This window comes from Monopterus albus, unplaced genomic scaffold (assembly GCF_001952655.1).
Source record: "Monopterus albus unplaced genomic scaffold, M_albus_1.0 scaffold46.1, whole genome shotgun sequence".
NCBI lineage: Eukaryota > Metazoa > Chordata > Actinopteri > Synbranchiformes > Synbranchidae > Monopterus > Monopterus albus.
In genome coordinates, this window is record NW_018127926.1 from 3,115,982 (window position 1) to 3,135,042 (window position 19,061).

At 39.5% G+C, this 19,061-nt stretch overlaps 2 protein-coding genes across 4 annotated transcripts in view; one reads left to right on the forward strand and one right to left on the reverse strand.

The window, feature by feature from the left end:
• Positions 1-9,283, forward strand: part of fli1 (Fli-1 proto-oncogene, ETS transcription factor) — a 28,906-nt gene extending 19,623 nt beyond the window's left edge. For all 3 annotated transcript variants that reach the window (XM_020600365.1, XM_020600366.1, XM_020600368.1), the window contains 5 exons: positions 988-1,056; positions 6,962-7,021; positions 7,450-7,509; positions 8,195-8,242; positions 8,383-9,283. In XM_020600365.1, coding sequence (XP_020456021.1) covers positions 988-1,056; positions 6,962-7,021; positions 7,450-7,509; positions 8,195-8,242; positions 8,383-8,912 — 767 coding nt within the window. In that variant the 3' untranslated portion in view covers positions 8,913-9,283. The remainder of the gene's footprint in view (positions 1-987; positions 1,057-6,961; positions 7,022-7,449; positions 7,510-8,194; positions 8,243-8,382) is intronic.
• Positions 9,284-14,601: 5,318 nt separating this feature from the next.
• LOC109960374 (ATP-sensitive inward rectifier potassium channel 1-like) lies at positions 14,602-18,181 on the reverse strand. The gene is made up of 2 exons (XM_020600438.1): positions 18,089-18,181; positions 14,602-16,044 (listed from the first exon to the last, which is right to left on the reverse strand). The coding sequence occupies exon 2, from the start codon at positions 16,024-16,026 to the stop codon at positions 14,905-14,907; it is 1,122 nt and encodes a 373-aa protein (XP_020456094.1). The 5' UTR covers positions 16,027-16,044; positions 18,089-18,181; the 3' UTR covers positions 14,602-14,904.
• Between the last annotated feature and the right edge of the window lie 880 nt (positions 18,182-19,061).

A 19,061-nucleotide genomic window follows, 5' to 3' on the forward strand; every position in this document is an offset into this window, starting at 1 on the left:
TTTCCCCCAGCCACCCCCTAAAAAAACAGACCCCTAGTCTTCAACCATGGGCCCCTTCACTCCCCAGCCCCACCAACAGCAGCATAACAAGTTAGGTAAGGAACCAGCATCAAGTCTCAATAAAAGCGCATTACAAACTTGATTGTGCTTTTGTTCATTTCAGATTGCTCCATTCAGAATAGGTATCCTCCCTTCTCACCAGATCCCCGTAACCAGCTTAGTGCTAAATCTTAACCCTCCCCATATAGTAGCTGCTCTTGTGTGTTTCTCTGTGCATTTTTGGGGTCTGTTTTTCCACTCACTGATTTATGCCTGGGGGCAGCTAAAATTAAGAGAGCATTTTGGTGCTGCCCAGGGTGCCTGTGTAAGTGGAGGAATGCAGTGCAGACTTCTGCTCCATAAGGTGAAATGAATAGCCATATGCAGGCTCTTGCCTGCCCAACTTTATAATTCAAGGAGTTGGGTGTGCAGTTAAAATGCCAACAGTCTACAAGATTTTTCCTATATTTAAATGACTGTGTGCTGGATTTGTGTGACTAGATTTATGAGTCAGGAATTATCATCCCTCTGAGATTAGTTTGTAAGACAAAACAGGAGCAATATTCAAGAAATAAAAAAAGGTTTTATGTTGTTCTTCTGTACAGTAATTAAGAGAACCTTCTGCCACCTGCTGGCCACTGTTATTCCTCCTGAGTTTTAGTCACCCAGGCTTTAGTAGGGTTACTCTGAACTACAGTTTTCTTTATTGCAAATGTATTATGATAAATGTACATCTAAACCAAATACTAGTTAAAGCCATAATGCTGAATGAAAAAAACATGTAATACATATTATTAAAACCCAGATGCTCTTTGCTAAAGATGCATAGCAATCAACATTTTTCTTACCTAGGTATATTCTTGTTTGTGGTCAGTCTTTATTCATTACAGACCTGATGGCGAGGTATTGCTGTCTTACTGTGCTCTCTTTTATTTCATTTTATTACAGGTAGTTCATCGTTATCCTACAATGCGCCATCTCACACAGACCCTTCCCCACGGCTTGCTGCCAAAGAGGGTAGGAGCACATTTTTCTACCCTATTCTTTATTTATATTCCTTTATATTTGAATTTGTGTAACTGTTTCATATCAAGGGAGTGAGGTGATACATTAGCAGTCAGGTAAAAAGAAAATTCAGCTTCACAGGACCTACAAGCTTCAGACAAACAGATAAAAACTAATTCACACAAAGCGCACACACACTTGAGAATGCAAACCCCTCACACAAATCCAGGGCACATGCAGTCACTGATTGCAATTGACAAAGCTCTGTGCAGGTGCATCTTTTGTGCTGTTAGAATAATATGAGCCTACAGCTGATCGTGCTATTCAAAACCGCTACCTGAACATTGTGACAACACATCATAGCTCAGAAGGCTAGTCTCGAAATAGAGGCATATTCACAATAAGACAAAAGAGGTGCGCTGATGAATTCTATCCACAGCAGTAGGGGCAAGAACAGACTATGAATGAAGCGATTATGGGAAAGAAGCAGGACATAAGACATGAATGAGGTTGTTTATTGGAGAGACATTCATCGGAGACAGGTGGTTAAGCAACAATGTGTATGTTAAACATGTCAAAGCGGCTGATTGGCTCTTTCAGACCAGACTGGAGATAAAAAGAATACATGTGTGTGGGTCTCTACTATGTATACAAGTGAATTGATGGTTGAGATGATGATGACAGATGTTTAAAGGGAGAGTAGCCATGGGGGGGACTACTACTCTAATGTAGAAAATCAGCAGTCAGAGACCTGTTGTAGTGTTGGTAATTCTTATTAAAACCAAGCTGAGTTTCTAAGAGCAACACCCAGGGCAGCTCTTTCCTCTGGTTACCTTTTCACTCTACAAACATTGTTTTGTGGTGACACCACATGGACCAGCCGAAGGCTACCCTGCATATCTGCAATCCTTTACATTGGCTATATGGTGTCACCACTAGAGACGGGAGAAAGGACTGTAATAACAATGATAGCCTTGCTCACAGGATGAGGGGCCCTATCAAGGCAGGAGAAGAGGAAACACTAGGTCTGATAAGTGCTGTCGAGAATGCCCTCTGCCTCTCTCTATCTCCCCCAGTGGTGAGGTTTAACAGACCACGCACTTGTTCTCGCCCGGCTTCAATACCAATAGGCCAATGGGCAGGTCAGATAAGATTCTGCTTGGTCACCCCTGACCCTGGTCTTCCTGGTTCTCAGCGCCAGGTATTTAAACTGGCAAGAATAGAGGGTCACTCCCTTTAACAGCATTTCCCTTTCACAAGAGGTGACTTCTATTATGGGCTCCTGTAACACTGACTGTGCCTCGAGCTGTGTCCCATGATCCCACGCCTTGCACAGTTTCTAGCTGATAAAAACCTGGGAAGAGTTATGAATTACGCTCTGACCATCCAGATGTTAAATTTGTCCCTTTGTTTTTAAATATTTATATTCAGTCTAAGTGTGTACAACTTATTAGCCACATGAAATATTACAAAATGTTACTTTCATGCAAAAATTAAGTGAAAAGTGAAACAAGATTAAGAAGAAAAATGTTAAAAATGGAGATGGAAGTTTGTGCCTCAACAATAAAAGAAGTCTTATGTCAAGAGAAGCCTGTATTAACATTTTCTCAGATCAGCATTACCAGATGTTCAAGTTCATATTGCCTTTTGACAACAGTCAAATACCATACAGGCTCTTTGGGGTAGAGTAAGCATGAGCATACAGCAGGAGACAACCCTTAATCTGCTCCAGACTCTCTGGTGTAAACTGCAATGTTATGAATAAAAGCGGGCATATAAAACATGGAATGTAGCAGCTACTGCTGTGGTGTAGGGGGGCTCTACATGTCTAAAGTCTAGTCTGCTATTTGCCCATGGATAGGCATGTGTGTAGGCGGATTACTATGTCTTAAGACGTGCAACATTTGTTTCAGTATGCATTTGAGTAAGTATGAACTAGATTTGAGGTGCATCTGGGTGTTTTTATTATATGTTGACAGCTCTGGTTCATGGCTTTTTTCCCCTCTGCTGAGTTTTTACAGGTTATGTTTGTGTCGCTGCTATATAATTTTGGATTTTTATACAGCAAGCATTTACAGCAAGAGCGCTCATATTTTCCGCTACCTCTCAGCGAACGAGGAAAGCTAATGATGAATCATATTTATGAAATTTGAAGTGTGCCATTATTTACACAAGCTTTAAGACATATGACTTCTCATTACTCTACAGTTGTTGCATTTTGAAATCAAAGAAAAAGACATTATATATGTACATGAATTGTTTAAATCTCTTGGAGAGGAAAATGCTGATCAAGATTAGCTAACAAAGTTGCAGTTTGTTTATGTTTGTGTCTCCTCACTCTGTCTAACTCCTGTATCTTGCCATTATTCTGCTCTTATGGCTCCTTCCTCACACTGATGGCTTTTAAAGCACCTGTATCACAGTTCTTAAATAAGTTTGCTCTGTCTGGGTTTCTCCCCTTGATTCAGACTCAGGGTTAAAAACAGTTCATGACTCGACTGTCTCGCTCTGCGTCCTCTGTCTGTTTCACCCTCTATGTTCAGTTGCTCTGTCTTTCGCTCCCACTCTCCTCTTGTCTTTCTCCTTTAACCTCTCTGTTTTTTAGCCTCTCTCACCCTCTCTGTCTAGCACTCTGGGCTTGTTTTGACTAACTGGTTCTGCAGTCGAAATCTCCCAGGAGCATGCACCACACCCCAGACCAGAGTGGAAACTGGCTCAAGTCGCAGTCAGAGTGAGGCCTGGAAAAATGATGGCGGGAGGGGGTGGTTGGGGATGAGGCTGCTCTGTGTGTGTCCACATTCAGGTCTGTGTCTGTGTTAGCATGGCTGGCTCTCACCGCATACCCCCGACCACTGGGGCTTTGTACGTTTTACATCTGCTGTTTCTTCCTTCTTTTTCACTTTCACTTCCCCTTCGCCACCTTTCACTCAGTCCAGTTAGCCTCAAAGTGACACTGTGTGTTCTATTCTTGCTTGTATGTTTTAAGGGAAAATTGTTTAGGAAATTAATGCAATATATTGCCAATAACTATACCAAGTGTCTCTAAAAGACAAGCCTGTATTGGTAGGATCGCTTTCAGCCTGTACCAGACAGTAGCTAGGTTTGCTTCCATTGTTTTCTTTTCAAATTCCAAAGTAGTGTTTCTTCCAGCTCTATTTTTTCATTATTTTTCTCCTCCCTCTCTTAATTTTCTTTTTTCTCTTCCATGTCTTTTTATGCACTTACTCATTTGTCTCCATCTTCATCTGTCTGTTTCTCTGTAATCTTTCTTTCCTTCTTCTCTCTCATCTTTCCTTCATTCGTCTCTACTTCTCCCCCATCATGTCATCTCCTGTTTGAAACCCCCTCTCTGCACGTAGGTGGAGGTAGCCCAGTTTTTTTCAGGGCGGTGGAGAGTAGATGGAGAGAGGGGTGCTGGCGGTGAGCAGAGGGGAAAAAAGGGCCAGTAAAACAAAGAGAGGTTGTCTGCAGGCAAAGCAGGCAGGAAACGCAAGTCTCCCAGGACTCTCCCCCAGTCACTGCTTCTTGGCTATCCTGCCGACCCACACCAGATTGAACCTGACAGCCCCACCAAGCCACAGCAACCCGCTTGTTATTTGTCCCTCTTCTCCTTCTTTTTGTCTTTTTCTCAATTACACTCCTTCTTTTCATTTTGCATGATCAAATTCTAATTTATTCCCTTTTTTTTGCTTTGTTGCAAGTTCATATCCTTTGTTTTATTTAATCCATTATGTCTCTACACTGTCACTTTTATGTTGTACATTTGTCTCCATTTTCAAAATCCCTCTTTGCAGCCACAGAGACCAGAACTTCTCTTCCCATCTGCAGACAGGAATGGGCCTTTGTTCAAACAACAGGGGTTAAAAGTTGAAAAGTTACAGTAGGAATAGTTGAAGCACCCGAGAGGTCCCTGAGCAGTAGGAAGTTTTCCTATCTGAGGTTATTCTGCCTGTAAGGACAGAGGGGAAAAGGCATCAAAACATGAAGGCAGCACAAGAAACTTAATTGGACATGAAGTATTTTTACATTGGTGGCTTATAAAATGAGTAAAACAATAAAACACTTGTGCGGCAGCTTACCATGCAAACGTTGTTTCCATGGTTGCAGAGAGATTAAGAGTTGAGTGGTGCCGAAAGGAAAAATGAGGAATTTGATTTAAAGTGCTTTGTTTTTTATTGTTCAGAAACACGGAGATCAACGTGTCATAATCCACAGGAGGGCAGTATTGTACAGTGTGTGGAAATGGTTGCACTTGCAGTGACAGATGATTGATGGTAAATTAGATTTCACTGGATGTTTCTCCAGTGTGGCCATATGAGGTCATATGGGTCCAGGTGGTACACAAAGCCCGTATATGTTGTTGTTGTTGTGAAGAAGACCGCATTTGTTTGTTGCAGATGCATTCAAAATGAGAAGCTTATGACATTTACATTTACATTTACATTGCTTGATTTTGTCTTGTATCCCAGATCAGTGGGCCTTGCATTATATAAACTTGTTTACACAAAACCTGTTTTATATTATAGGGAATTATATTAATTGTAGTTTTTGTTTGTTTGTTTTGTTTTTTTAATAATTGACAGCTTATAGTATGCAAATTATTTTAATGCACTGGAGAAAACAGACTAGAATAATGTACATAAATATTCATGTATGAAACACCAACACATACAAAAACAAAGAAATTAAAATCAAGAATCGGTAAACTGACTCACTTCTGAAATGTCAAAACATACAGTATCTTTCTAATGATCACACTTGTTCTGCATGATAATTAGTCATTCGTATTATGTAACAACACAATGTTGCAAGCCACATTTTCTATGTTCAGGTATTGATGTAGACCTGATCGTGTTTATCAGCCACACTGTCCTTATACGGCGTTTACATCGGCTCATTATTGACCTGATTCATTCAATAAGCCTTCTACTCAAAAATTCAGCCTACACTGATGGGAAATGTGATTGCATCTTGACCTTCCAACAGCTTGCTGATCCCAGCAACAACCTTTGTCATCACTTCTACATTGTTCTGTTCGCTGCCCCGTGGGAGAAACACTGCTGACAGAAAAGATTTGGAGGCCATGATAACACTGAGCATTCCATGTTGAGCACAACAGTATAAAGTGCAATACACATCTTCTCGTGTATTCTGGCAACTGTTTGAACTGTTTTAGCCCACAATAATGCAAACCATCAAGGGTGCTGGGCAGGTGCACTGTCAGTATGCCAGGGGAATGATACATCCTCTGTGTTCTCTGCTTTTGTCAGAGTGATTGATTTTTACTGGAAGATGGCCAGCTTCCAGTTTGATCCGCAGACACACGGCAGGTAGAGCTCATACACACTAGGCCAGTTTGGCTGTTTGTCAAGGTTTCATAAAAGCCGCGTGTGTGAGGAGAAGGGAGGAGGGTGAATATCATGCAAGCATTGTTTATATGTGTGTCTCGGTTGTACGTTAATTTGCATCAGTCCCTTTATTTGTGGTCAGACTGTTGCAAGTTGCTCAGCTAACTATACTCTGTCAAAGATTGTGCCATCTATATTTTCACCACCACAGTGTGACAAACAAAACCACACACCATGTCCAGATATCCTGTGAAAAGCATTTTGAACCATGTTTTGATAGATTTATCAATGCCATTCCGCAGTGGTCTCCCTGCTTTGTGCTGACACAATTTCTTTTCCGTGATAGGCTAGCACATAATGACATGAAACACTTACAGCAGTCAAATAAACACAGGCAAATACTGAGACTTTTGTTTGACTAAACACGTGGGATTTTTGTTGAACAACTACAAATTTCTGCCGCACTTAAAGCTGATCTTTAATAATTTCTATGTATTTCCCACTCTCGAGGAAATGTTTTCAAACTACATTCAAACTCTGTCCTCCCTCCTTTCCTCTGTCTTTACCAGACCCTTCATATGATGCTGTACGGCGAACAGGATGGTCAAACAACATGCACAGTGGCAAAGGTGAGGACACAACAAATTCTTAAAGACCCTTATGCATTTCTGACTGGACAATACTGATAAGTATGGGTGAATGCAACCTACTCAGAGAGAGGGCATGATTCTACATTTTCACCTGATATGGTGAACACTATCATTTGGTAGGCCTTACAGGTAAAAACAACCACATAATAAGGCTGCATCACACTACAGGCATTTCCAACATCCACAAAGTCTAGACATGTGGGACTGACTCCTAAAGATTACAGCCCCTGTTGTCACAATATGAACACACAGCCAAAAGAAATAATCCAGCCACCAGCTACTGCCTTATTTTCTTTGGACTTCTACTAACATGCCTTCAAGATGTGTAACCTGGTTGTCTATGCCACCCTGTTGATGTTTTCTCCTTCTCTTTCTTTGTCGTTTTCTGTCCTTGCCTATCTCTGCAGGCTCACCCGTGGTTACTCAGAATGTAACCAAATCCACTGAGCAGCCCAGAGCTCAACCGGGTAACTTATAACTTAGTCATAAATACAACCTTAAAGTGTATTTGTTGGTCAGGCCATCAGATGTTCTTTGTGCTAGTATCATAACCAAGAGTTCTATTTTGCAAATACAGATCAACATGATAAAATAATCACAGCATCTGAAATGTGCAATATTATGGTTTACCTACAGTTTGATAATATAGTCTATCACCAAGCTTTGGGCTATTTTTTTTCTCTAACCTCTCAGCCACACATCTGTGCAGCTGATGTAAGAAATATGTTGTGTTTTGTGAACAGTGAGGGTTTTGCCCCAGCCGTGGAACACTGGACCAGCTCTATACCCTCACTATATTATATATAGCTGATGTAAGAAATATGTTGTGTTTTTTACTGGTCAGCTCATTATTTAGAGGATGTGCAGAGCATAACTGAAGTGATCACACAGAGTGACACAGTTTGGGACATTTAGCTGTGGCGACCCCTAACGGGAACAGCCAAAAGAGGAAGAAGAAGTTCTATTCAGTCTAAAATGTCACAAGGAAAAGCAAAGAATATCCATTTTTAAATTACTGTCATTAAACTCATTCATTGCTCGGTGACATTCATTTTGTTTTCAAACTTTTATACTAATTAGCATAGGTCAGCTTTTATTATATCAGCACAGTGGTTTGTGTATGGGCCAACAAAACTCTCCTTTTGTCCACAGATCCTTACCAGATTCTGGGTCCCACCAGTAGTCGCTTAGCCAATCCAGGTAAGATAAATGTCCTTTCATGCATGCCTCACTGGACCGATAATGAGACATCAAGGTGTGGAAAATGACTAATGTGTTTGGTTGCACAAAGTTGAATGAGGCTACATCTCGAATTGACCACTGTTTGTGCCGCCCATCAGGTTCAGGTCAGATCCAACTGTGGCAGTTCCTTCTGGAGCTCCTGTCTGACAGTGCCAACGCTGGCTGCATCACCTGGGAAGGCACGAATGGCGAGTTCAAGATGACGGACCCAGACGAGGTGGCAAGGCGCTGGGGTGAGCGTAAGAGCAAGCCCAACATGAACTACGACAAGCTGAGCCGTGCACTGCGCTACTACTATGACAAAAATATCATGACCAAGGTGCACGGCAAGCGCTACGCATACAAGTTCGACTTCCACGGCATCGCTCAGGCACTACAGCCTCACCCAACCGAGTCTTCCATGTACAAGTACCCCTCGGACCTAGCCTATGTGCCTTCCTACCACACTCACCAGCAGAAGGTCAACTTTGTGTCTCCACACCCTCCTTCCATGCCCGTCACCTCCTCCAACTTCTTTGGACCCACTGCTCCATACTGGAGCTCACCTACTGCAGGCATCTACCCCAATCCAAATGTCCCCCGCCATCCTAACACCCACGTGCCATCCCACCTGGGAAGTTACTATTAAAATCCTTCCTTTCTGACCAACCACCACCTTCTTTAACCCCCCTCTCCCCACAACAAAGCCCACACTTGCTGACCTGCGCTCCCAGTGATGCCGAACCAGTGAAGGCTGAATTGATAAAGGCTTTTGTCTTTTGAAGAAATTCCGCTCCTAATTTAAAGGAGGTTTTTTTTTATGTAACAATCTATAAACAACTGGATGTTATGATCCAAAATGGAATACTACTTATTTTTACAAGACTAGCAACTGTTTGCTTATGTTTTTTGGACATGCATCTGAGTTTGCTTTGCCTCTCTCTCTTTCCCATCCTCCTGAAAGCTGCACCCACAGGTGTCCTCCCCAAAACCTTCCCAAAGCAAAGCCTGAGTTTGTCTGCGTCCAGACAAAATATGATACAGGTTGGCACCTATAATTCCTCACCTTGCTACATTACCAGACATGGGCCTAAAATTTATAGGTCTCAATATACATCATCCTCAGTACATTAAGTGCATTATAAAGCATCTGCCTTTTCCACTTGTCTACAGCCTTGCCAGGGTCTCTTATTCCCACCACATCTAGTTCCCTGTTTCCGCTGTCTCTGTCTCTCATCTGCATCCCTTCATGCGTGTATAGAGAGTCTTCTGGAATTCGCTGGACAATGTGGAGCTCTCAGAGAGATGGACTTTTCTCAGCACTGAATGAAATTTGGCAACTGGAATATGCCATTGATAGTATAATTTATCCTCCAAACTGGAAGGCTAGAGAAGAGTTAAATGAAGGAAGCGCTGTATGTGTTGCTGACCTGGGTCAACTCAGTCATTTAAAATGCTCTTTCCCGTGAGTTCATGATGGGCGATGTGTGACTCATTAGTGTTGGGGAAGCTGAGTCAAGATGTACTGTAAGTAATTTGCAACAATAATTCAACCTAGGTCAGAGGTTTTCAGGGGACAACACACTATTAAATGTTTGCCATGTTGTTGCCTTTCAACCATTCCAATTCTAGATGTTCTGTGGCTTGACCATGTCAGTATTAATGTGAATGTCTTCTGGTTTGTGAAACACATGGAAAAAATGGATAACCAACCTAGAGCAAAATCATTACCAGTCAGATGTTTTTATTTAGTAGAAAATTCTAATGTTGAGATTCATTGCTTCACACTTAAGACTTAGTTTGCAGAAACTGTCTGAATTTAAAACATGAGAGTGCCTTGTGGGTATATAGCTGTTATCCGCAAAAACAAGACTCAAAACTGTATGTTTCGGATTCTGTTTGTTTTCACCCAAAGAACCTTAAAGTTTCATGAGTGCATCTACTTTTACTACTATGTGCCATGATGAGACTCAAAATCCTCAAAATGTTAGCACCATGACTTAACTGCTGTTTTATACCATACATTTTCTATTAATTAAAGATTAAACAGCATTACATTTTAAAAATACATACTGTATATAGTGAGATACATAAATCATCTCCATGTCTGACCAGAAATCTGACTATTTTTGATTTTGAAGTGCACTCTAACAGTAATACCTGCCACAATGTCTCCTTCCTCTATATAGGCCAGTCAGGACAGTTCTGGTCAGTACAGACGTGACTTAGGAGTAAGTCATGGTAATAGACAGTCTTGATGCATTTTTATCAGGGCTGGATTCTAGTGTGAGAGAGGCATGTGTGGTTGAATGTCAGGTTCTCACTGATCTAGAGTATGTCCAGCAAAATACACTTGAATTTCCAGTCAGGATTTAATCGTCATCATCATGTTATAGTATCATGTCAAAGCATATCCATCTTCAGGTGTTCAGAGCTGTTCAAAGTATTCCTTCAGAGTAACTGAAAATGAACACTTGAAAATAAATTACATGGGACTCAGTAGTTTATCAGAGAACAAAATCAGTCAAGTATGAAACAAAGAAATCCTCAGATTCGCAAACGCTGTGCGTTTGTCAGACCTATTTTTTATTATTTTATAAACATCAGTCAACTAGGCATTAAAGCAACTTACTGTATAAATTATGCAGATTTATTTTCATATGTGATACAGTATAAAAAAGTCAAGAGAATTAATACGAGTTGACCTCGGTCAAAAATGCAAACATTTTAAGTCCATTTCTGCTTAGTAGTTTGTTCAGCGTATTAAGCGTTTTTATATCTGTACATTTGGACATTTTATCATTTTTGTTTTCTTGTTATTATTATTGTTTCTGAAATTTGGTTGCAACATCCTAAGTGCCTTTACTATGTGCACAGGATATTTTCTTGTATTCCCAACCTTTTAAATGCCTGCCTGGATCACTGCGTAATAACAAGGGATTGATTTACAGTACTTTGTATGCAACATATGATTTGTTTCTGTTTAGATCACTTCTCATGCCGTATAGCCCTGGGATTGGTAGCTTTTCCTGTACATTAAATAATTTCAGGTATTTTATGCAAAATAATACGAACAGTATTAATATCAACAGCCCGCTTCTCCTGAAAATTTATAGCTTTAAAAGAACAAATAAAAAAGGAATGTAATTTGTAGCATAAAGAAATATACCCTTAACTTCCATGTTTCACAAACATTATCTATGAAAAGGGATCTGTGCTACTTCATATATGCAATGCATTTGGATATATATATATATGTGTGTGTGTGTGTGTGTGTGTGTGTGGGTGGGTGTGTGTGTGCGAGTGTGTGTGTGTGTGGGTGTGATTTTGCAATTATCCAGTGTATTATTATTATTATTGTTATTCTTGAAATGTATGAAGTAATACCTTTTGAAAAAGGGCTTTTGTATAGGAAAATGTGACAAAATAAATGTTTTTACCTCTCATGTTATCTTCCATTGTCTTCCTGTGGCTTCACCAGAGCTTTGGGACTTTTTTCTGGCAACTCTCTGTCAAGTATATTATTTGTTCACCTATTTGTTCCTTCAAGTGAGCAGTGATGTGTTAAATCTGTTTGTCACACAGTGCATACCATCTATTCATGTCTAGTCATGTCTGTTGTTCTATTTAGATGGAATAAGTTTTTCACTGCTGGCTTTTGTTTGAATCTGCATCAAGAAACAAAGCATGCATTAATTATAACAAAACAATCTTGCATTTTATTTTTTACTAGCACTGAAGTGTAGCTTTTTTACATTCTTTACCAAATGATAAGGTGTCTGCTACAGTTTATACTTATGCATCCTTATCTTGATCATCTTTGATACGCTTGTTATCTCACTGTATTATAATTTATGCATAAGCTAACCATGATAGCACTATGAAAGCTTTATGTCCTTGTAAAAGAATATCTCTGTTACTGGTTTATTAGATACTATATACATAATGTGGCCTAATAGAACAGAAATGTAATAGGCCGCACCTTCATGAAGGTGATAATGGTCCATTTTTGTTGAAAATGTCATTTTAGAGGCTGCAGTTTGTAGTGCTGTTGAATCTGTGTGTTAAACATGCACTGTACTTGTTTTAGATGTTTCAAAATTTTTCCCAATCGCATTTAATGTATCTTTATGAGAAGCATTAAACTGTGATAGTTTATCTGGCTGAAACTCATAAACCTGCAACTAAGTTTGAGCGTTAATCATTAATCATTTCTAGATGAAAGGCATGCAGGATCGGTTATATTTTGTTTTTTGATGGTATGGCTATTGTATGGTTCTATCGAATGTTGAATCTTTTACAAGGCCATGTCCTATAAGCGAGGGACTTGGACTTTTCCTTGTTTGTAGAAACTGATACAATAAACATGTCTTGAAAAACCAGGAATTTGAAGATAACAATTTTCAGGTTGGGAGAGGTTTTGGAAAAATAAATAAATCCCAGAAGTTTTGGAAAGGTCACATCAATTAGTTTCACAAATACAGTATCTTACCTATTGTTCTATGATCATTAAAGAGATACAATATAATTTTTTTTTGACAAATGATACAGTAGGCATAAAATCACTTTAGTTTGCCAGTATTTGACTTCATACTAATATGCAAATAGGTTAATCATATTTTGCGTCACTCAGTTCTCTTTCTGAATACAGCTGAAAATGATAGGTGTTGGTAATTTAACACCCAGTGCGTAGGCACAGTGTCTGTGTTAAATGGCAGCTACAGCCTTGCACACTGCACTATTAGCTTGCATACTAAACCATGTAGTCAGAAATATGTCTTTCAGACACAATGGACTGTCTTCTAGGGACAGTTCAGGACTTCCTAATAAAATATAAATAAAAGAATGCATTGTATGTGTGCTTGCTAGTAATTTTATATATAAAGCAACATTGCTGTGTGTAGAACATAGACTTTATATAAACATCATTATTATTATTAATAATAATAATACAGTATCTACGGTGCCGACTCACACATGCAGTAAGACTGTAGGTATATGCAGTTCATTGGAAAGGTCGTGGGGTGAGGTCCACCTGAACAAGTCTGTGCTAGCAGACAGTATATGTTACTGTACTTCACTAAAAGGAGAAATCCGGTTTCATGTTCAGAACCAGCAAGCAAAATAATGGGCAATAAACAACAGCTTTTATCTCACTAGGCTGTGCTTAGATTCCTGTTTGCTGTCACAACTTCACTTTTTTACAGATGAAAAAATATGATACAGGTTGGCACCTATAATTATGTTGCGTTGACCTTTTTGATTACAGTCCATATGTGATGTTCCACCCCAGAAAATAGTTTTAAAAATCAAAGAGATCTTTGAATGCAAAAATGGCCTTTATTCACTGCATGTTTCTTCTGATATCAAACATAAACAGAACAACAGACTGAGCTGACATTCATAATGCAGTCAGTGCTACATGTAGCTATTTATGAAGTGAACATATATTATGTATTTTCTGAGCACCTTGGTCTCTCACACTGTCTTGATTGAAGAAGAAAACCACAGCTACATCTCAGACTTTTTATAAGAAGGCCCGTAAGCCCATCCCTTCAGAAGTGTAATAATTAAGTATACACACTTATGGCAATAGCATAACCCCAAACACTGGTCCTTCAAACAACTGCAAGATTTGCATACAGTATAATACATCGGCTTTGTTTTTATTATCTTTCCAAGCTCTGTATACCTGCAGGCTATACAGAATGAATTAGAATCACTTGTGTTCATTCACAGCATGTAGCACGTGAGTATACTCCTTGTGTGAGTTTCTGGTCTTGAGTTGCAGCTGCACCACCTTGAATGTCTCCCTGCTGAAAACTGGTTTTTGGTCAGCTGAGCATGACAGTACGGTTTTAAATAGCAGTAATTAACAATGACTGCCCCACCTCACAGATAACTTTTTATCTTTGTTATACACAAAAGAATAGCAAAGAAGCAGGTTTTCTTTCCTTCTTATGTAAATGCTACACAGTCTGCCATTAGGTAACCTCACTGGCCTTCAGCATCTATTTGTCCTTTAGAGTGTTTAACTGCTTTGTGGTTGAGATACAAGCCCCAGACAACCTTAGTTTCCAATGTTCATTGTTAATTGGTGTCTCCACAAATTATATAAAGGATTTTGGTGGAATCAACTAAATATGTCAGGTTTGTTCATTTCAGGTTAATTCAATGTATAATGTTTTGTTTTTTCAAGACCACTTTAGAACTTACTAACATGAGTTATTGCAACTTGGGGTCATTAGATTTAAATCATGAGTTAAATTAACGCACTGTTGAGAGTTCACTCAGTTCGTTAAATTAAGCTTTTAAAGAAACAACACTAATAAACTTCCCAGCATACATTGTTTGTTAAGTCATAACTCTACAACAGAGAGTCTTCTTTTTGTGGTTTGAAAAAAACAGACATGAAAAAAACCTACTCCCTTACATTTATAATTAAATAAAGTCAGTGATGACAGCCTCGGATGATGTCTTTGTCCTGATTTTGGCACAAAATGGCTTCAGCAGCTGTAGTTATGGTTCTTCATGTGAAATAACAGTTCAACTTATGTTCGGTTAACGCAAACTATTAAGGCAACAGTGGAACTGTACATTTCTAAGCTCAACAAACTTATTATGATTTACAGTCCACCATGTCACATATTGGTGACACTTGATGGTTCACTCATTTCAATCACTTCAAAGCCCCGGTTGTCATATCCATCTCTGGAGTGGTGATGATGACCGCTGATGTTATAGAAACAGCTGGCACAGTGTGCAGTGGACACAGGCACAACCTTGGAGAAGTTGGTAAAATCTACTTTGTACTTGCCTTCCTTGCTTTTGGCGATGATGGGCAAGAAATCATAGCCCCACATGATCTCCCGAGGAGTAAAAGAGGTACGCACTTGGCAGGATGAACTGGTGGATTCAGCTGTACTGTCTAGGAAGACGACCAGCTCAAACTCTTGATTCTGGAGTGTGTCCACTGCCATCTCAAAAAAAGGGCTGCTCTTGTTGATGACGTGGTAGATTGTAAGAGGACATATGAAGAAGAGGTTGTCTTTCCCAGACTCCACCATGAAGTCAATGTTCACTTGGTCTATGATGATTGCCTCCCCATCTGGTGCATTTGTCATTCTCAGCAGCTTGCCATAGATCTGGCTTCCTACCATCAGGGACTTGCGCAGGTTGGCCACTCTCACTGACAGGCAAAGAGAACCATTTTTGGGACTGATGACAGCCATCTTGCTAAATTTGATGGTCTTTGCCCTGCGTTTAGGTAAAGAGATTTTGGCAATGATGACTCCAGTTAGGAAGCTGTGGAGAAGAAATCCAAAGGGTACCTGAATGATCATAAGGGTCACAGCACCTGGGCAGTAAGGGTTGGGTGCCCGCAGACCATACCCAAGAGATGTCTGGGTTTCAAGGGAAAAGAGGAATGCTGAAGTGAGTCCGAAAACATTGACCACACATGGGATGTGGTCTGCTGGGGGGTTTTGCCATACAAGGTCTCCATTGGTGTGAGCAACCCAGTACCACAGCAAGGCAAAGAAAAACCAGCTGAGGGTGAAAGAGGCGAAGACGGCTAACAGAACAACACGCCACTGGCTTTCTGTAACTGTGGTCCAGAAGTCAGCCATGAAGGCAAAGTGTTTGCTGTACTTGATGTTTCCATATTCAGTGTTGCAGTTACCCCCTTTGGACACTAGTCTGGTCTCGTGGTTTCCTCGCCCTCCCAAGCAGTCCTGGATTTTCCTCTTCAAAAATCCACACATGATCTACAAGTGTGAGACCTACAGGACAATAACACAGAAAGAAAACATATAGATAGCATACAAGTACATAGAAAACCAGTCAACAAGCAGTCCACTTTCTGGATGAAACAATCCCCAGTTGTGGTGATGAACATGGAAATAGGTATTACAAAATCAACATGATTCACTGCTTATGTTTTGTGCCAAGGGCGAATATAATACACTGCGCATGTAACAATACTGAGGGCATCTAGAAAGCAAGGAATGATGGTAAAAATTCGATGAAAGCTTTTTTTATGCAAAAAACTGGATATTTAGTTCAAGTGAGCACCTGTCCCAGTTACTGTAAGAACCTGTCCTGTCATTCTACTCCAAATGCTTTACTCCTTTTCTCATGATTACAGTGTACTGTGGACTGCTTATGTACAGTTTCACCATCTAAGCTGTTCTGTCCCACTGCAGTTTTAATCCTCACTGAAAGGTTCTAGTCACTTTGTGTGAAAAGGCACAAAGTGACTGCGTCCTCATAAGGTAACTGTGCAGGTAGGAAATTAGTAAATACAGATGCACTACCTGCGCTGCATGCAATGCGTTTGTTGCAAGATAGGGCCCAAAATGTTTCAAAGAAACCAAGTATATGCAAATGACTCAACCACATCATGTTTCAATGCAGCAAAAATATACCTTGCATTAAAACAAATTTAGCCAGAAGAGCAACTGCTCACATACAGCACAATCTTTCATGTTATCCACATTCTGAGTTTTCATAGGCTTTCATGCTTGATGGATGGTTACTGGCAGTGTTGGCTGTGCAGAGGTTTCCAAAAAAGTATGGCCTCTCTTCTTGCCAAGTGAAGCAGACTGCCTATTTGGACCATAGCTTGCTTGCTGGTGAGTATGAAGTAATACAACAAATGAGTGCAGTGAGTTTATGTTTTTGTTTTCAGGTTTCAAAGCTCACATCCAGTCATTTGCCAAAAGAAATCTGATAATCATACCATGTAGCTTGTTTGCAAGTTTTAATCCTTGTTGAAGTAAACCTTTTCATTCCTCAGCTTAACATTAGGTCATTATGTTCATAGTGTAACAAGATATGTTCTGTAAAAATTGTGTGCATGACAAGTTGCTGCTTAGCATTAAGAAACAAATGGGAAGTATGAAACATTCTTGAGGAGCATATAGGGATGCTTTACTATCATCACCCATGTAATAAACCCATCAAAGACTGGCAATGTGAGTGTATAATGTTCTTGTAAGGACAATGGATTATTTTAATACTCACTTACAGTTTCCTTGAATTTTGCCTTGGATTGAGGTTTCAATATCATTACATGAATATTTAAGGCACTGATTGACTGTACAGAGCTGTTTTTTGCTGTAATTAATGTTAAACTATGGTCAAAATGTACTGGCTCTCAGCCATTACAGCAAAGCTGTTTTAGGTTGAAAGCTTTAAGGATCTGTTGTCCTTACTGGATTTAAATTAAGACTGGACAGTTTACTGTACTAACTGGTAAACTTTTGAAAATGTCTGAGAGCACAGCATTTGTGATACAGCAAAACATCATAGCAGAAACAAATAAACACGAGACTAGAACGCAGTAAGCTAATAGTATTGCTTCTGTTGATTAATTATTAACTGCCATTAAGATTCATATGACCTTTATTAGAACTACCTATGTTTGTCTACCTAAATGCCAAAGTCACAATGATGTTCCAAGTATTCAAGGTTAATTTAATAGCATAGCCAATAAAATTCTGCTTTCATTATTTGCATTACTAAAGTGCCCTGTGGCTGCTGCGTAATTCTAGCTAGATGAAGGATTTAGCAATAGTTTTCATTTAAATAAGAGATTACTGAAATGATTCTCTCAGTACTTTTTGGCTACTGAGCCACAAACCAGCTATATATAAGAAGAATATATAAAAAGAAAATTTGCAGTCCCCCTTTTTTTTATGATCTTTCTATTTTATTTCTATTTTTTTAAACAGCCACACTGACATCTCTATTTCAGAACTACTCAGTATATTCACCATATTCTTGCAATGATGAATTTCAATGCAAAACTCAGTCCAAACTCACCTTTTGTAATAAAAAGTGAAAGATGTTGCAAGTGGATGATGAATGGCAATCTCTGACGTTCTCCACTCTGTTCTTATAAGGAAAGTTTGAGTATCCTCCTCGTCCTGTATCCTACCTGCACCAGCACCTGCGTGCATTTATACGTGTCATGTCTTGGTGTGCTGGTACCATCCAGTTGACATTTACGCCCACATAAACATCAAGTACCCCTCCCACCACAAACACACACACACACTTGTACAATTGTCCTGCCCTAATACTTTTACTGCACTGACACTAACTTCCATCCACCACCCTCCTGGTCCACTACAGCAAAGGCATAGGCTTTTATTGTATTTTATTTATTGGATGGTCAAGTTGTGTGCGTGCACTTGCTCTCTATCCTTCTTTTTTCATTCACATGCACACATACTGTACTGCAGTACAGCTACTGTTAGTTCTACTACTGTTCATACTGTCCGTATGTACCCAAATCTAAGCTCACTACAGATTTGGAGCTGCTCTGGATTTATCTAAGCTCATGAACTACAGATTTGGAGCTGCTCTGGATTTACAGCTGATTGTTTCCAACTTGTGATATTTGAACTTATGTAAGTCTTGTGTTTCATTAGTCATTACTCACTTGTTTTTGTTGTTTTTACTGTTTTACAGCAACAGAGATAGTAATACTAACACATTCATTCATCCTCTACACTGTAATTGTCAGTGTGGATGATAGGTGTGATTTACTGTTTACTAAACAGGAGTACTGGAAAATAAAAATCGCTATAATTACCACCACCACCATAAACTCTATAATAATGTAAAGTAAAAACCAGTAATAAATGGAAAAACAAAACCAAAAAGAAACTAATACTACTAAATTAATAACCAAAAGTAACAGCACAGGCAATAACAAAATGGTACTCCTGTTCAACAAAAGTTGAGTGGAAATGAGTATGGCTTCGGCTGAGATGAATTAAAAATGGGCTCC

What these genes read in the sequence shown, in the direction of transcription:
- LOC109960374 (XM_020600438.1), bottom strand. Translation starts at nt 16,026, where the DNA reads ATGTGTGGATTTTTGAAGAGGAAAATCCAGGACTGCTTGGGAGGGCGA.